We start from the raw sequence: 19,085 nt of genomic DNA on the forward strand, positions 1-19,085 counted from the left end.
TGTAACAAAGGGTGGCACGGGAGACAAGCTATGTGTATAAGTGTTGATAAACTATGTGACTTTAAAAATCAGGCAAGAGGGCACCTACCAGTGGAAGGTGCTAACAAAACAATAGTAACCAAAATGTGGATGGACCAAGAGTAAAGAGATTAAAAAGACAAATGACAAAGAACAAGAAAACGTATGGTGGGGGGATAGGGGGAATAGGGAATTTTTGCCATGGGGGAGCTTCGGCCATGGTCCTGTCCTGGAGGAGGCGGGGGGAGATGATGGAAATGTCTTTCTGAGATGGGCCAGCCATGTGGTAAATCGAGTGGACTGGCTGGTAGTCAAGCTAGGGATGTCATATCTCTAGAAACTTGTCGTGTTTGTCTTCCAATACCGCTACTTCGTTAACTTCTCTCTCTATCTTAATAAAGATACCCTGAATTCTAGATTTGGCTTCTCCAAATGTCGGGGAGAGTTGGGGATTTCCACGCACATGCAATGTTGTGCTTCATTGTCATAAAAAAGAATATGAGTACCCAAGATCTTTGTGGGACATCCTTTAGTGGTCTATGGAGAAGAGATTCATCTGGATTTTTCCTCAGATTAACTTGGGTGACTGAGTGGAGGGAACAGGATTTTCTACTCAGGTTGTGGCTTCTAAAGGAAATAATCTGTAGGATGTTGAACACATTTTGTTTAATAGAATAGGAATTAATTTAGCTGACTAGCATTTCAATTAGAGTTTAAAGCTTTACCAAAAGCATACACCTCTATGATAAGTACTGCATACAGTATAGCAATACAGTAATAGCGCCAGACAATTTGATTTCTGTGAAGTTGTAGGAAACTTTGTCAATGCACATATACCCTCCACACACACTTTTTACAGCTATACAGTGTTGCAACATATAGTGAAAGTCGTAACCCTTTGTATCAGCTTTGTGCAGTTGGTATCGCCAAATTGGGCCTGGATTTTGTTTTTTTAACCAGTTCAAGAATATACATGTGTAGCTTTCAGAGCTTAAAATGTATCCAAATGCACATATTCTTTCAGTTTTAAATGAAGTATAGAAATGTTAGAACCCATGCTAGGTTTTTACTGCTGATTGTGCAAGTTATTGGGGAGCACCATGACTAAATAAAATGTAATTATAGAAGGCTCTTATTGCTTTCTGTGTCTCCACTAGAGAGGATCAGTCTTTCTATTTGTCACAGCGGCCATTGTCATCAGGACTAACATTGAAGGAAAATCCAACATTTTAAGATGTCACTGAAGTAGGAATAGAAGGGACACTTGTTGCTGTGAAAGATTTCCTATTGTGTCTAGAATACAGAAGTAAAGGGAAATCTACCCAATAGGACACAAATAAAAATCCAACAGGGATTTCAAATATTGACTATTCTATCCAAAATGAAAAAAACATTTTGACTATAGATACAGTTTAAAGTAACCAGTCGAGAAGAAATATGAGGGCTGCCATTGCTGATTTTCCTATGGACGTGCAAATTGAGCATTTGTTTTGCTGTCCTGCTTTCTTCAACACCCGATCATAGAACCTAAGCAAGTATGCACACTTTGGCTTTACGCACACTGGGCATATAGCCTTTGTCTCAGGTTCCAGTGTTTTCATGTGGGCAGAAGGCAAAAGTAAGCCCAGCACCCTATGATGATGTGCATCGCACGAAACGCGTCAGAAGGGCTACATTTTCTGGATGTCTGACCACCGCTGTTGGCCATCCTGAAGTGTACATGGTCAGTTTCACTTTCATTATTTTTACCTATTTTTTATACAATGGTGTGTTACCCCTTAATGCAATAAACACAGTATCAACGGTATTACGCTATGTGGTGTCCCTTATTGGGTTCTCTTCATTGAGAGTCCCCACTTGCAGAAACAGGTTCAGAGGGACCTCAGACGGTGACACACTATTAAGGTTTTTTGGAGTATCTACCCTGGCTGAGATTGGATGGTGCATTACTCTGACCCTGTTCTGGCAGTAGATGACCACTACCTGATGAGAGGGGATATCTTATATGCGCATTTTTGACGCACTTCTGGTGAGTGCGCATTCTCTATACCTATTATCCACTGTGTGATACACCGGATTTCCGTCTTCACGCACTTCTATTGGATCTATTGGTCCCCCATGTGGTCATTTGAATCATTTTGGGACATTCACTCATTTTAATTCACCCAGTGTAATTCATTAGTTCGCACTTGATTTTATTGTTATTCTATGTCTATTTTATGTCCATTCAATATGTTTAGTTATATGTACATTTAGCGCTGCACCTTTTCTATATATAGAAGGCAAAAGTACACCATCCAGCCCTGTTCCAGCAACCTGTAGAAGTCTATGAGAAGCTGAAAAATACAGCAGCTGGATAAGGCTGGGCTCTTTATCGAGTGGTATTACAAGGGACAAATGTTCAAAACACAAGACATCTGTGTTCCAGGTACCCAATCCTAGTTTCATATGGCCTTAAACATTACTACCTGTGAGGGACCGCTGAGCGGCACCACTAGCACTCCACTGGTCAGGCGTGCCCAGAGCGCGGAGTCTAAGCCCCAGGGTACTTGTTCACCAGGGCCCCTGATGGTGGGGATGGACTTGTAGTACCCCGAGACCAGGTCGCCTCTGCTGAGCACACCTGTCAGTGGTAGTGGTGTTCGCCAGGGGCTCCAACCAGGGAGAGCCAGATGTGAGGAGGTCGGGTGACCCCGATGGGATGGATGGATGGATGGCTGAGCAAGTGCGTAGTCAGACAGGCCGAGTCGGTATTGTAGAGGACGGTAAGGTACAAGGGAGCAGGCAGAGAATCGTCGGGTCACACGCCAGGTCAGCAGCAGGAGGTCAGATCTAATAAGGGGCATCCAGGGAGAGAGGTCAGGCAAGCAAGGGTCTGGGCAGGAGAAATCAGCAAGGTCAAAGGCAATCCGGGTCAACAACTTACTAGGCACAGGTACAGGAACACAGGAAGCAGGTAAGACCAGAAGGCAACGAAATGACAGCTCAGGGACCTTTAAATATCCCGCCCTGCGCTGCCATTGGTGCCCAGCGGGCGGCCGCGGCTTCTACTGCGCATGCGCGAACTCGAACGCCGCGGCCGGCCCGGACCTAGTGCCCGTGCGCTGGGTGGAGCAGTGCGCCTGCGCCGAGCCCATCGCGGCGGGGATCGAGGAGATCCCTGACATTGCCCCCCCCCTACGGGCAACCTCCGGATGCCCACCCGATCTCTCCACCACGGGTGATCACGAAGAAACCCCCGGACAAGCCTAGGTGCATGGACATTATGGGCTGGCTCCCACGAATTGTCCTCAGGGCCGTAGCCCTTCCACTTGATGAGAAATTGGGTCTGGCCCCCCCTTCGTCGGCACTTCAGGATTGCCTCCACCTCGAATTCTTCTTCCTCTTCAACCGTTACGGCCTCCGGGGGCCTGGATTCCCGTTCTGGGAAGGCATCAGGGACTACTGGTTTCAACAGGGACACGTGGAAGACAGGGTGGATCTTGAGTGTCTCAGGGAGAACAAGTTCATAGGCCACCTCATTGACCATCCGTTTGATGCAAAAAGGGCCTATAAATTTAGGTCCCAACTTCTTTGACGGGCAGAACAACCTCAAGTTCGACGTAGCCAGCCAAACCTTCTCTCCGGGCTGCAACACCAGATCCCCTCTTCGCTTCCTATTAAAAGCCCTCTTGTAGTCCTCTTGGGCTTGACGGATGGCTTCCTGCAGTTTCCTATTGTTGGAGGTGAAGAAGGTCAGTGCATCCTGTGTCGCTGGAATCGGGCATTCCGGGACCAAGTCCGGGAGGAAGACAGGATGAAACCCATAGTTGGCGAAGAACGGGGACTGTCCAGTAGCTGAATGGCAAGCGTTGTTGTACGCGAATTCCGCCAAAGGGAGGAGTGGCACCCAGTCGTCCTGAGAGAATGATGTGTAGCATCGAAGGTATTGCTCCAGGGTCTGATTGGTCCTTTCGGTCTGGCCATTGGTCTGAGGGTGAAAAGCCGAGGAAAGGGACAGCTTGATATCCAGGGCTTTGCACAATGCCCTCCAAAACCGCGAGGTAAACTGCACCCCACGGTCCGAGACGATGTCTTCGGGAACCCCATGCAGTCTAACGATCTCTCGGATGAAGACTTGCGCCGTCTCGGCTGCTGATGGGGTTTTTCGTAAAGGGATGAAATGGGCCATCTTGGACAAGCGGTCCACGACCACGAGAATTGCTGTGTGGTTCAGTGAAGGTGGAAGCTCGACTATGAAGTCCATGGAGATTTTCTGCCAGGGTCGTTCAGGGATGGGCAATGGACGTAGCAGGCCCCACGCCTTATTCCTTGAAGGCTTGTTCCGCTGGCAGATGGCACAGGAGCCCACGTAGTTCTTACAATCCTTGGCCATGTCCGGCCACCAGAAGGAACGTCGGAGAAGTTCCAGGGTCTTGACCGGCCCAAAATGTCCTGCCAGTGGATGGTCATGGCAATGTCCCAAGACTAAGGTTCGGGCATCCTCTGGCACCACAATCCGGTCCTCCCTCCATAGGAGTCCCTCCTTGTTCTGGAGGGGGGCCCCATCGGAGGTGGACATTGCTGTGGACGCTCTCAGGATCTCGGAGTGAAGGTTTGTCTGAAGGGCCAAGAAATTTCCTGCAGGAAGAATAGTGTCGGGCACTGGAATCTCCTTGGTGTCCTCGTACATGCGTGACAACGCGTCAGGCTTCGTGTTTTTCGAGCCGGGCCTGTATGTGATGTGGAACTGGAACCTCGAGAAAAACAATGCCCATCTTGCTTGTCGTGGGCGTAGACGTTTGGCCGTCCTCAGATATTCCAGGTTCTTGTGGTCCGTGAATATCAGGATGGGGTGGGAGGCACCTTCCAGCAGGTACCTCCATTCTTCTAAAGCGGTTTTGATAGCCAGTAGCTCGCGATCCCCAATGTCGTAGTTCCTCTCCGCAGGGGTAAGTTTCCGTGAAAAGAATGCTACTGGGTGGAGTAATTCCTTGGCGCCCTTCCGCTGGGAAAGGATGGAGCCAACCGCGTTTTCAGATGCATCTACTTCTAAGATGTAGGGCAGGGAGGCGTCGGGATGGCCCAGAATGGGTGCCGAGGTAAATAACCTTTTTAATGCTTCAAAAGCTTCCTGTGCCTCGGGCGTCCATCTGAATCGCGTCCCAAGCTTGGTTAACTGAGTGATGGGGGAGACCAGACCCGAGAAGTTCTTGATGAACTTCCGGTAAAAATTTGCGAACCCAATAAAACGTTGGACACTTTTCCTGTCCGTGGGTTCAGGCCAATCTAGGATCGCTGAGACCTTCTGAGGGTCCATTGCGACCCCCGTGGTGGAGATGATCAGACCCAGAAATGTAACGCTAGCCTGTTCAAAGCAGCATTTCTCTGCTTTAGCGTACAACCCGTGCTGCCGCAACCGCCCCAACACCTTTGATACATGTACCCTGTGCTCCCCCAGGGAGGATGAAAAAATTAAAATGTCGTCTAAGTAGACGATGACAAAGATGTCCAGGAAGTCCCTAAAGATGTTGTTCACAAAGTGTTGGAAGGTGGCTGGCGCATTGCACAACCCGAAAGGCATGACCAGGTACTCAAAATGGCCGAAACGGGTGCGGAAGGCCGTCTTCCACTCATCCCCCTCCCTTATGCGAACCAAATTGTAGGCTCTGGAATAATTCAGGTACCAGTGGTAATGGGTAACGATTTTTAACGGTGACCCTATTCAGCTCCCGATAGTCAATGCATGGCCTCAAAGTCTTGTCCTTCTTTTCTACAAAGAAGATCCCTGCACCTGCTGGGGAAGTGGAGGGACGGATAAATCCCTTTCGGAGGCTATCCTCAATATAGTCCTTCAGGGCCCCTAATTCTAGCTCAGAAAGGGGAAAAATTCGCCCGAACGGAATTTCCGAACCGGGCAACAGATCAATAGGACAGTCATATGGGCGGTGGGGGGGTAGAGCATCTGCTCCCCGTTCACTGAACACATCAAGAAACTCATGGTAGGCTGCAGGGATCACTTGTTTTAGGCTGTCATCCCCTTCAGAGCACAGGAGGACCTGGGGGACCTCCGGGCCCGAAGTTCGACACAGTTCCCGACAATATGGGGAAGGGAACGAGACAACCCCAGTCTCCCAGTCAATTTGGGGGTTATGGGCCCGCAACCAAGGGAGCCCCAGAATGACTGGGAAAAGGGGTGATGCAATAGCATCCAGGCGGAGGAGTTCCCGGTGCTGACCGGCAATGGAAGTCACAATGGAAGGGGTCTCCTGGTTAACCACCCCTGACTTTATCCGGGAACCATCAGCCAAAAAGATGTGAAACCCCTTCTCCTTTGGGCGGAGGGGAATACCCTGCTGGTGAGCAAAATTGATATCCACAAAACAGCTGCATGCCCCCGAATCAACTATGGCCGTCACCTCCACGGTCCTTTCTGAAAGCTGAAAGGAGAGGGGAACAACTAAGTACTGGGACGGGTTCATATTGCCAACAGATAAAGAAGATGAGGTGAACTTACTCAGTTTCTGCGGGCAGGAACGCACCATGTGACCAGCTTCGCCGCAGTACAGGCACAGATTCTGGGAGCGTCTGCGCTGGCGTTCCTCAGGCGATAGTTTAGGCCGAGCCAGGCCTAGCTGCATGGGTTCGGGAGCATCTTCAAACGGCAGGTTCTGGGTGCTTGGCCTAGTATGTTGACTGGATCCCTGAAATGACCCCCAGGGATTTCCGCGACCCTGACCAGACCTCTCCAATCTGCGCTCCCGTAGTCTACGGTCAATTTTGATAGTGAGTGCAATCAGGTCCTCTAATGTCTCGGGCACCTCCACCCGGGCGAGCTCGTCTTTCAGAGCCTCTGATAGGCCCATACGAAACTGGTGCAAGAGTGCGAACTCGTTCCAACGAGTGTCACCCATCCAGCGCCTAAAGTCAGAGGCGTATTCCTCAGCCGCCCGCCGACCTTGTCGGAGTGCGTATAATGTGGCCTCGGCCGAGGCTGCCCGTTGTGGGTCATCATATAAGATGGCCATAGCGTTAAAGAAGCTGTCGACCGTAACCAGGTGAGGGTCATTGTTTCCCCTTAGTCGGTGGGCCCAGTCTTGGGGTTCACCCTGCAACAGGGAGACAACAAACCCCACTTTCACTGATTCCGTCAAAAAGGTCCGTGGCTGCAGTTCAAAATAGAGCAGACAGGAGTCACGGAATGACCGAAAGCGTGTGCGATCCCCATGGAAGCGCTCGGGTAAGGGTACTCGGGGTTCCGCCATAGGGAGTGATGTGGGAGGCCCAGGAGCCGGCTCATGGACTGCTGCGACCGGTGGTGCAGGAGCCGGGGCCTGTGAAACAGGAACAGAGATGGTGCAGGCCTGAAATCGATTCTCGATCTGCAGACATCTGTCCTGTAATGTGTTTACAGCTTGCATCAGGGTAGCCAGGTGCCTGCAAACCTCGTCCAACGGGGAGAGTCCTCCTCGAGGCTCAGTCATGGCCTTCTGGTACTGTGAGGGACCGCCGAGCGGCACCACTAGCACTCCACTGGTCAGGCGTGCCCAGAGCGCGGAGTCTAAGCCCCAGGGTACTTGTTCACCAGGGCCCCTGATGGTGGGGATGGACTTGTAGTACCCCGAGACCAGGTCGCCTCTGCTGAGCACACCTGTCAGTGGTAGTGGTGTTCGCCAGGGGCTCCAACCAGGGAGAGCCAGATGTGAGGAGGTCGGGTGACCCCGATGGGATGGATGGATGGATGGCTGAGCAAGTGCGTAGTCAGACAGGCCGAGTCGGTATTGTAGAGGACGGTAAGGTACAAGGGAGCAGGCAGAGAATCGTCGGGTCACACGCCAGGTCAGCAGCAGGAGGTCAGATCTAATAAGGGGCATCCAGGGAGAGAGGTCAGGCAAGCAAGGGTCTGGGCAGGAGAAATCAGCAAGGTCAAAGGCAATCCGGGTCAACAACTTACTAGGCACAGGTACAGGAACACAGGAAGCAGGTAAGACCAGAAGGCAACGAAATGACAGCTCAGGGACCTTTAAATATCCCGCCCTGCGCTGCCATTGGTGCCCAGCGGGCGGCCGCGGCTTCTACTGCGCATGCGCGAACTCGAACGCCGCGGCCGGCCCGGACCTAGTGCCCGTGCACTGGGTGGAGCAGTGCGCCTGCGCCGAGCCCATCGCGGCGGGGATCGAGGAGATCCCTGACACTACCACTTGGTGCACCGTCCAGTCCCATACAGCCGCAGCACAATTGACAAAGGCCCAGTGTGCATACTTGTTTAAGATCAATGATTGAAAGCATGACAGTGGAGTAATTAAGATTTTCAAAAGGAGAGGTCAGTCATGGCAGTTTCTGTGTCTTTCATGACAGCCTTGCTTAAAGTGACTGAGTGTTAAGTATTCAATAATCAAGAGATAAAATTAGAGCCTTTGACAGCTCTTACTCTGCTTCCCAATGTACCGATCTTCACAAGAGTGCTTGCCCCAAATTCTTTTGTATGGACAGTAATTTGAAAATAAGCTTGATCACTGTCAATCATCCAACATTTGGAAATTATTCTGAAAATAGTATGTTAATTAGTAGAGCATCATTTAGTTTACTTTTAATACTAAGGCTAGATTCATGGTAAAGTATTATAAAAGAAATATGTTTTAGTGTGTATCCTTTTCTGCATATTACTGCATTTAAGAATACATTTTGTGCAAATTGCTACATTTTTTAATGTGTCTTAAAAGAAAACAAAATGCACATAAATTTTGTGTAGCCAGGTGCCTGCTGTGTTCTAATGGAAACCAAGGGATATTGATGAGTGGAACTATGGATTAAGCCTTTCCCCCAAGTGCCCAGTATTCAGATAATTACATCACTTCCTGTCAGCAAAGAAAGAGCTAATATCCTGAGAGACAGCAGAGAATCTTGGGACCTGTAGTCCTGCTGCCACCATAGCCATAGACCATAGGCAGCCTCTGCTGACCTCAATCCTCAGTATGTGCACCTTGAGGATACACCAATGACTTCATCTGTGGGCCAGAAAATTTTTTGTAGTGGTCCAGATGTGGCCTATGGGCATTAGTTTGAAGACAACTAGTTTAGACCCTCCTCAGATCTGAACATTTCTGCTGTTGCTGAATGCATGTAAATTTGCAAATGGCATGATGAGATCTGTGCTATTATAGCATATGGTCTGTTCAGATCTCTGCATTTTCATCTTGAGGGTATGGTTCCATTCACACATATAATGGCACATTTCTCATCACACATTTTGCATATGGTGTCACATACATTTAACGGAACTAAAATGCACAAATGTGAATTGGATATTCAAAGAGTGACAATTGTGTTTTCTTTTGCAAAGATTTTCAACTGCAATGCAAAATACTCACAAGCACAGTGTTAGATGTTGTTGGGTCATTTTTTTGCTAAGAAAAATCCCTTCTTCATAGATACGTGACAAGGCCAGGAAAGATCCTTGTCAAATGCTATAGAAAATAATCAAAAGCACTTTAAGGGAATTTGTATTGTTTAGTTAATATGCTTTAAATGTTTTTGCCTAAGTTCAGATGTGTATATACTGTGGCAGGGCGAGGCCATGCCATTGTGTAATTAGGCATTTCAGGCCAGATTTTGGAGGAAACAAGCACAACCACTTACCCTCCAGAGGATTTACACCCCCCACCCACTTCCTGACCAGGTAATTTTTTGTGGTATGGCACTGTGTTACTTTACCTGACAATTGGTCATGCAACGCTGCACCCAAATGACATTTATGTCCTTTTTGCTCCTCAAATGGAGCTTTATTTTGGTGGCATTTGATCACCTCTGCAGTTTTTATTTTTTTGTGCTATCAGCAAAAAAATACAAACAATTTTGAAAAAAAAACAATATTTTTGACTTTTTGCTATAAAGCATACCCAGTAAGAAAAAATAAAAAAAAAATCTAATTTCTTCATAAATGTAGGCCAAAATGTATTCTGCTACATGTCTTTGCAAAAAAAAGAATCACAATACGTGTAAATTTAAATTCGTTTACATGAAAGTTACTATCATCTACAAGTGGTGGTATATATGCTGGAATTTTTATGTATTTATTTATTTTATACTAGTAATGGCAGCGATCATCAACTTATAGCGGGACTGTGGCAGGCATTCTGACACTGGGGGGGAACTGACTAACTGCCACTGACATCCCCAGTGACACTAATACAGTGATCAGTGCTAATAAAAAGCACTGACACTGTACTAATGACACTTGGCAGGAAGGGGTTAACCACTTCCCGACTGCCCTATAGCAGAACTACTGCTACAGCACGGCAGGGCTATTCAAAATTATGTATGTGTATATATATATATATATATATATATATATATATATATGATTTTGCATTTGCGGGTAGGGGGCAGGCGCCGCCATTGGTGGCCACAGCTGTCGATCAAAGGGGCCCGGCCAGAGTTTCCCCGCCGGCTCCTGGAGATTGCCAAGGAACACTGACAGGGGAGAGGTCTGTATGTAAACAACACAGATCTCTTCCCTGTCAGCACCAGCATGCTGCTTTGTATTGCTCTGCATAGCAGAAAAAGCTTTAAAATATTTATCTGATGTGGAGAAAATTCATTATGGTGCTACCAATGAGCTATTATCATATCATCACAATGCTATTTTTTTTTTATTATTACTTGAGTAAAATCCCAATTTTGCAAACATAAATAGACATTACCCTTAGGTCCCCTTAACATCTCACAATTTTGCCCTTGATCCCAAATCACAGCACAACATGCTGTGTGCATTTGGGTGCCATTATTCTTCAATGGCACCCGAACTGAAATACGATTCTGCAGCGATTGTCAGGCAACTGGAGCACACGACAATCTCGGCAAAACGCTCCTTAAAAAATTGTGTGAAGCTTTGTTCTGTGCAAATATGCCTACCATTAAAAGATAATACAAAATGATCAATTCTAAAAAAAAATGTGAAGTGCAAGAAATATATATAATGAAAAAAATGGCCATAAAGTGCAAACAGTCCATAAAAAGTGCAGTCTTAATGAAAACAGATGATTGGTACTATTACTCCTTCACCATGTAGTATCCATATTTTAACCAGTGAGAAAGCTAAGTAACTCACCAGACCAATATGACCTCTTTAGTTAAAAAGAAGGTCTAATGTGCTTGTTTGCCCAAAGATGGTGTGGTGCCCCAGATGGTGTGGTACCTCAGATCAATCTTTTCATTCACTCCATTATCCCGCACAGGAACCAAAGGTTAAAAATAGTATTATAGTGTAATACATTTATTAAAATGAATAAAAGTGACAATGGTAAATATACTCACATTTGTATGTGCTTCCACATTGGCACAAATGAATCAGCATTGTATGAGTTTTGGTGTCGCTGTTCCAGAGACCCTGGAATTGGCTGCTTTCTAGCAACCAGAAATGATATGACCGGAAGTCAGCGACTGGATGTTCCACTTCAAATGTGTTTTTGTCACTCAGACATCACTCTTACGTCATTATGGCTATGTCCCATAGCCATAATGAGAAATGAGAAGAAACTCCACCAAAACAAGGGAAATTCCTGGATTGCCATCAGGGGCAGTGGAATTATTGTCCCCTTTGGAAGTTTTCTCCCATTCTGGTAACAACTCAAAATTTGTTATTTCCTTCCATTTTCACACTTTGTGATAACATTCACCAGGAAGAATAGAGAATAAAGAGGATGAAGAATATAGAGGGTGAATCCCCCTTATGGGGACACAGAGAGCAATAGGAACCTGACAAATGTGCTTGTCCTAAAAAAGTTATAGCTTAAATGCTACTTTACCAGAATCAAGAAAATCAAATAGTAACCTCAGATTCCTCCATCCATAGAAGCAAGGTGGATGGAAGAATTACCCCTGTCTGGTCATTGAATTCCATTGCTGTCACCATATACTGATCAGCATTTTGCTGATCAGAAGTCAATCGACTTCTGTTGAGCAGGGGTGAACACAAGCAGTTTGGAATTGTGATCAGTGTATGGGCAGCTTAAAGTGAATCTAAACGTTGGAATTACAATTTAAAAAAAAAAAAAAAAATAAACATGTTATACTTACTTGCTCTGTGCAATGGTTTTTGGGTCCCTTGCAGGCAATCCTGGCTCCTCTCCCCAGCTGAGTGCCCCAACAGAAGTCCTCTTGCTTCCAAGCATTGTCGATTCACACACAGAGCATGGCTTGGTCCCGCTCCCCACTCCAGGAGCTCCCATTGCTGTGTGATCCAATAAGGCAAAAGAGAACCAGGAGAGCCATAGCTCTCCTCTACATCCATGGAGTGAGATGGGGCTCAGGTAAGTATAAGGGGGGGGCGGGGTTGGGGGAAGCTGCAGCCAGAATGTTTTTTACTTTATTGAACAGAATGGTAAAACACTTTCTGCCTTTAGAACCACTTTAAGGTCTACTGTACAGGGGATTACAGGAGACTGATATCAATACAGATATGGGTAGTTACATTTAAAAACATATTTGTTGATTGTAATAAAAAAATTACAGCATTAACTGGTGTTTTTTGTATCTCTGACTGCAGTTCAGATCGAACTATCTCATTACATTTCCTTCTTATGAGGAACCTCATAAAGGTTGCCTGTTGGGGAACGAAACATAGCTCTCCTACGCAGAGCTAATCATGGTGTGACACAGAAAAACCGCCAATGTACTATTTTTTCTTCTAAAGGCGACCTGTAATTGTTGGAAATAGGTCATTGCATATAATTTTTTAAACAAAGTCTATTGTCCTTTGTGTTTACATATCTATGAACAACTGCTTCCTTTTTCATCTAAGCATAGATATTGCACCCTGTGGATATTTTGAGCTGTCTCTTTATTTGAAATCACTTAGGAACAAATGATAAGAATTTATTTCATCTTTCAAAAATGTATTTGTCATAAAACAAAAATTGCAGTTTTGAAAAACTATAACTCTTTGTATTTTCTTTTGAACTTTTCTGTAATGTTCGTAAAGCAGCACTTGAGTGATTTACATTAAGGTTTATTTATTAAAAGCAGATTGTGTGCTTGAAAGATACATTGAGCTGCACAATCAGAAGATGCTTAAATCAAGCACAAGTATCCCTAGCTGTGTATTGAGTGTGAAGAGGTGGAATTTGTGCATTACCTTTTAGCTACTTGCAACAGACAAGATGAGTGTTATATAGTGTCTGATATGTGGAAATGCAATTCAAATGACCTCTTCAGAATGTAAATTGTGTTTCCTCTTTTCCATTATATATTTCCATTAGATAAAACAGTGGACGTTAATATAAAAGCCAGTGAGTACATGAGCCATCTTGTGGAACAGGCCTCTTTACACTTCTTCGTCACGACTCGTATCAATGAAACAAGGAAGATAATGGCCAAACAGAAGATTGTAGTATTGCAAGTTCCTGAGCTGCGCATTAAGGTGAGAACCACATCTTTGAAAATGAAATTAGACTGATGGTATTGTACGTAAAAATGTTATGCTGAACCACCCTATATTGAGGCCCTCTCCAGTATGCACGTATTTGCTAATGCAGATTAATAAGTTGCATTTTCAAGTGCTGAGATATAATGCAGTAGAATCTACTTTGAAGAATTGTAGGTAAAGTTTTTAAAGAGATATGCTGTGTTTTTTTAGATACAGTAGCAAATGTGTACACTGGAGGGGTCATCATGATAATGAATGCAATCCAGTACCCAGCAAATATAGAGGGTGAAAGGGAGGAAAAATTAGACAAGGATCAGTACTGGTGCAAAAGTGTTTGTGCCCTTAATAGCCAAAGGAGGGGAATAGAATATATAGTTTTTTTGCTGTGGCAACATGGCAATGCAGTTTTGGTACCTCCAGAACTCAATGTATATACTGCCAAGGGGTACTTGGATGTGCTGAAGGGTCTATTGATGCTGGCTGCGTATGGATCTATTGTTGCTGGCAGGGGACCTGTTGTTGCTAGGGAGGAAAAATTAGACAAGGATCAGTACTGGTGCAAAAGTGTTTGTGCCCTTAATAGCCTAAGTTGAGGAATAGAATATATAGTTTTTTTGCTGTGGGAACATGGCAATGCAGTTTTGGTACCTCCAGAACTCAATGTATATACTGCCAAGGGGTACTTGGATGTGCTGAAGGGTCTATTGATGCTGGTTGCGTATGGATCTATTGTTGCTGGCAGGGGACCTGATGTTGCTAGGGAGTACCTGTTGTTGTTGGTGGGGGGCCTATTGTTGCTTGGGGAATCTATTGTTGCTGGGCAAATCTATTGTTATTAGGGGGGTCTATTTTGCTGCTTTTGTTGTTATCATTGTAGTGTTGCTGGTGGATCTATAGTTGTTGGGGAAGATCTACTGTTGTGTGGTCTGGAGCACATTGCTGCTGGATCTATTGTTACGGGTGGGGTACCTATTTTTGCTGGGGGGGACTTATTGTTAGGGGGCTATTGTTCCATAGGGGATCTATTGTTGCTAGGGGGCCTAGTTTGCTGCAGTTGTTGTTATCATTAACATATTTCATACAAAATACTTACCACCACAAAATGATACATAGTTCTGTATTCTCTTATAGGGGTGGTACTGGGAGATGGGTAGGGGCAGAGACAAGGGACAGTTCTTGGAGGTAGATAGGAGGCAAATATAGGGGTGAATCAGGGGGTAAGGAGGAGTGCCTGAGAAAAAATAAAGCCCTGAGAATTTTGCAGTTGATTCAGCAGTGATATGCAATGAAAAATGTGACCAGGATAATGTTAATGTGATAAAAACAGTTTTTTTTCATCTCCATTATACAGTATATATATATATACATTTGGAAAACCATGTTTGCTTTTTACAAATGCATATTTTATGTATATGTATTTACATATGCTTAATAAACACTATTTGTTCTTGACTGCTTCTATCACAAAATACTTGCAACTTATAGAATGCATTTTGAGCTAAATCATTTCTAGAAGGCACATACTGTATTAGCAATAGTGCCAAATAGCTAATGATTTATCAGAAGCACTTTTTATTCACCGCGAGGCAGCATTTCGGTATATACATGTCAACTGCATGTCCATTAGACACACCAAAGGCTGTTTAAGGTCACAACTGTTTACATATAATTATACCTAGGAGACATGTAGTAAATATTTATTGGTGTGACAGGTTTACTGCAAACCTCGTTGATGGCCTTTCCAAGAAAAATGGATGTGTTATCTTTATTTACATGGACGTGACACAATTATTGCAGCATTTTCATAATTTTACATTTACTCTGAGAAATCCTCTAAGCAATATAATGCGCCTTAAACTGTGCTGCTGATGGACGGATCTGTCATTCAATAACTTAATAAGAGGGAGACATTAACGGCGCCTGTTAATATAGATGTAATGTATCTTAGTGCACAATAATGCACTCAGTTAAACAAGGAATATTCTTCTTGTGGTACTTATGATTGAACCAATACATCCACACCTAACTGTGTAGGCTTTACATTTATTATGAGGCCAAAAAATCTAATGAAAGACACTATAGGTAAGAGGGCCAGGTCATTGTGCTATGATTGACACAGAGATCACTAGAATACATTACTGAAAATAATTATAATCCTATCGTTGAACCCGTAATGTAATTTGATTATTTTTTAATATATGCAATATTGCAATATAGTTTAGTGTATATTAGCAAGCTGCAGTAGCCAGGAGTATTGCTAGATCTAATAATAGCCAGCTTTAATTTCATACTAAATACTGATATATTTAATAAGGTTCTCCAGAGGAAAAAGTTAAAGCTGAACTCCAGGCACACAGATAAAAAGAGGACTGTTTTACCTGTCAAAAGTAATTGTATTTCTGTTGATTCAGTCCTAATATTTATACAGCACCGTCCCACCTGGCAGAGAAGGGATCTTTCACTGCGACAGGCTCACTTTTACAGGTCTACTCCCCCCCAACCCTGGGACTAAACAAGTCTGCTTTCTCATCCTATCAGCATACCCCCCCCCCCCTTCTCTTGTGAGTTCAGCTTTACAATCATTACATACAAAGGCTAAGGCATAATGGATAATTTATAGAACCTCGATATTGGTAATATTGATTGATAATAAGACAGAAGCAATTGACCACTGAGAGTCTTTTGTTACCTATGCAATAATATGGAAATGTATTTCTAGCAGAATGTCAATTATGATACTGCCTAATTGTTATAGTGGGTGTTCATTAAAAGATCTTTATAATATACTGATTAGAATACTAAGATTAACATTTAATGGCTAGGTTATCCTCAGGTGATTTCAGATTTAGTTGTGTCATGTATCTTCATTAATACACTGTAATATACGTCTTTGCACTTTAGACTATTGGAGATAAGATGGCTGGTAAAGAAATGAAAGTGGTGGTGGAATTCACTAATCCACTAAAGAAGAAACTACAGAATGTTGTCGTGCGTATTGGTGGTCCAGGTCTTATGAAAACCAAAACTCAGATTTTCAGGTAAGGACTTGTTTATAGATGTTCTTAGAGTGTCATTCCTTATTCATATAATGGTGTGTCAGATTAAGTTTTAAGATAAGTCAATAATAAAAGGTCCACTGTAGTATAAAATATTGTATTCTGGTAACTCTTTGGGATTACTACCTGCAATGATAGTGTTTAATATAATAATGCAAAATTTTTTTAGATATTTTATTGAAGCTGTTTTACATGTGTTTAGTTTAATGTTAGGGATAACAAATATCTTTCCCTTGTTCCTCATATTCCCAAGTCTCCTTTTGTAGCCTCCCTGGTGGTATTCCCAAGTGTAGCTTGGGGTAAAGTTTCAGTACCACAAGCGGTAACCCCGAGCTACACTCGGGCTTACCATGAGGCGCTGCTCCAGGATCTGTTCTTCTCTTGCCTTGTTCTGCGCTCCCGTGATGTCCCTCCTGCAGTGTCTCCTGTAATGTCCTCTGGTGGATGCCGGCATCTGTCTTCCGGATTCCATCCCCTGCGACATCGGGACGTACGGGGAAGAAACGGCGGGAAATTTGAAAATGACAAAAATTGACATTCACTGAATTTACTAAAATAACCTAGTATAACATTACTGTATCAAACAATTTCACATACATTTTGTCCCGAGTGCTTTGTCCTGTGCCCTACCTGCATTTTTACTGTCCTTTCTGCCTGGAAACTGAGAAATGTCCATGGCGTCCTAAAAAGCGTCCCTTTAGGTCAAAATCGGTTTTAGACCAGCTAGAGAACAGCGATAGTAAATTAGAACCACTTGCAGAATTGAGTGATAATGATTCGTGGGGAAATTCGTCATCAGACACTGAAAACGATTTTGCGACTTTGCTCAGTGATGTGTGAACTTGGCACTCTATTTCAAATTTCAGTGTTTTTGGTTTGATTACATTATTAAATTAAATTTATTATTATATTATCATTTATGATTATTTATTAAATTAGAATTTATGATTTCGTGTTTCAAATTTTAGCATACCCAGGATGTTTACTAGACTCTTGTTCGGACAGACTTCAGTGAGTTATTCCTAAAATTTACAAGCCTACAATAAAAAAATACATATTTCCATACAAAAAAATGTACCGCTTTGAGCACAGAAATATGGACATAATCAGACCACTAGGGATGTTAAGTGATCATTGGAGCCTGTCAAGGCCAATAGACCCAATTTGCCCTTTAGAGTCATGGTTAAATACCAAGCGATATATTTGAAGAGGCATGTGATGGTTTTTAGATCTTCCCCTGTTAACATAATCACCATAGATGCCCAAATGCTTTCCATCTGTGAAAAACTTTTTTGTGAGTTTTTATTTCACATACCATTATTTATATTTTTCTCCACATTTACATCCAGGCTAAGCTGTCCAACAAAATTTACAGTTAAAAAAATAATAAACTATCGAGAAGCTTGCAAAGGTCAGGTTTTTCGTTTAAACCTTTTTATCAAAAAGAAAAAAAAACACTTTGTTAATGCTATTGACAGACAGCATATGTAATTTTGTTTTTTCCTCATAGTCCTACTTTTAAAATATCGGCTCTGTGGGTATCACTTAATTTGTATATTCCTTAGTCCAGGGGTGTCCAAACTATGGCTCTCCAGGTGTTGAGGAACTGCAAGTCCTATGAGGCCTTGCAAGACTCTGATATCCACAGGCAAGACACCCAGAAGCAGAGTCATGATGGGAATTGTAGTACGTCAACAGCTGGAGGGCCGTAGTTTGGACACCCCTGCCTTAGTCCAACGCAGTTGAAAAGGACGCCAGTATCCACCATTTTCTACAATGCATTACCCAGCTTAATGTAAACCTATAATTGCATAGTAACAGGTTCAGTGAACTGCTGCCCACCCCATCTTTACATATTTACCTTCATTTCAGGCCACCCCTGGACCCTATTTGATAACTAGGAGTAAAACAACATAGCCCTGTGTAAGATGCAATTCACAATTTGGAGCTTACACAGTGCTAAAGATTTACTCCATGTACCTATGGTTAGCAACCACCAAGTATCATCTCTTTTACATAGGAGGATGGCGAAAGAGTCACAAACTCTGTCATATGCAGTACCCAATATTTCTTTTACCTCCAGGGTCAGAACACTGTGGCACAGTGATCAAAAGAAAGATGAATATCTGTTGCTAGATAAATTGCCTGTCAAGGGCATCTGCTTTACTAACTGTATCAAATGCATTCCTTCTTTCCTCAAAAATGTGTGGTCTAAGCAAATTGAACAAATCTATTACCAAAATACAATTTTGAGTTTTATTAAAAAGTTAAAAGCTACGTCCTCATTTTTATCATCAAGCACTGGGCTGCTGACTTATTCAGAGAGCAGTTACACAAGACTGTTACAGGAAGGATAGAAGCCGCATTGATGTCGACCATGATTTAAAGCCAGACTTTAGCTTCTTAGGGGCCTGTGTCGATGGGCTTTTGTTTGCATCAGATGAGTTTTGCATTCCCATACAAGTGTATTGAAACAGGTCAGAAGGTAGTCAACTGCAAGTCAAATGTACTTGGATGTTTTCAAAAGCATCTCAAACTAATATGAAACCGATGCTTCAAGACCAAAGCCTGTTGGCAAAAGCTATTATGCTGTGTGAGAGGAAAGA

General features: G+C 43.7%; 1 protein-coding gene across 1 annotated transcript in view; it reads left to right on the forward strand.

Annotated features, from left to right (window-relative positions):
- F13A1 (coagulation factor XIII A chain) overlaps nt 1–19,085 on the forward strand; it is a 212,418-nt gene that overhangs the window by 179,106 nt on the left and 14,227 nt on the right. Inside the window, exons 13-14 of the mRNA XM_089682198.1 lie at nt 13,257–13,417; nt 16,325–16,461. Coding sequence (XP_089538324.1) covers nt 13,257–13,417; nt 16,325–16,461 — 298 coding nt within the window. The remainder of the gene's footprint in view (nt 1–13,256; nt 13,418–16,324; nt 16,462–19,085) is intronic.

Source organism: Staurois parvus, unplaced genomic scaffold (assembly GCF_062004578.1).
Source record: "Staurois parvus isolate SC_StPar_1 unplaced genomic scaffold, SC_StPar_1.0 ptg000287l, whole genome shotgun sequence".
Lineage (NCBI taxonomy): Eukaryota > Metazoa > Chordata > Amphibia > Anura > Ranidae > Staurois > Staurois parvus.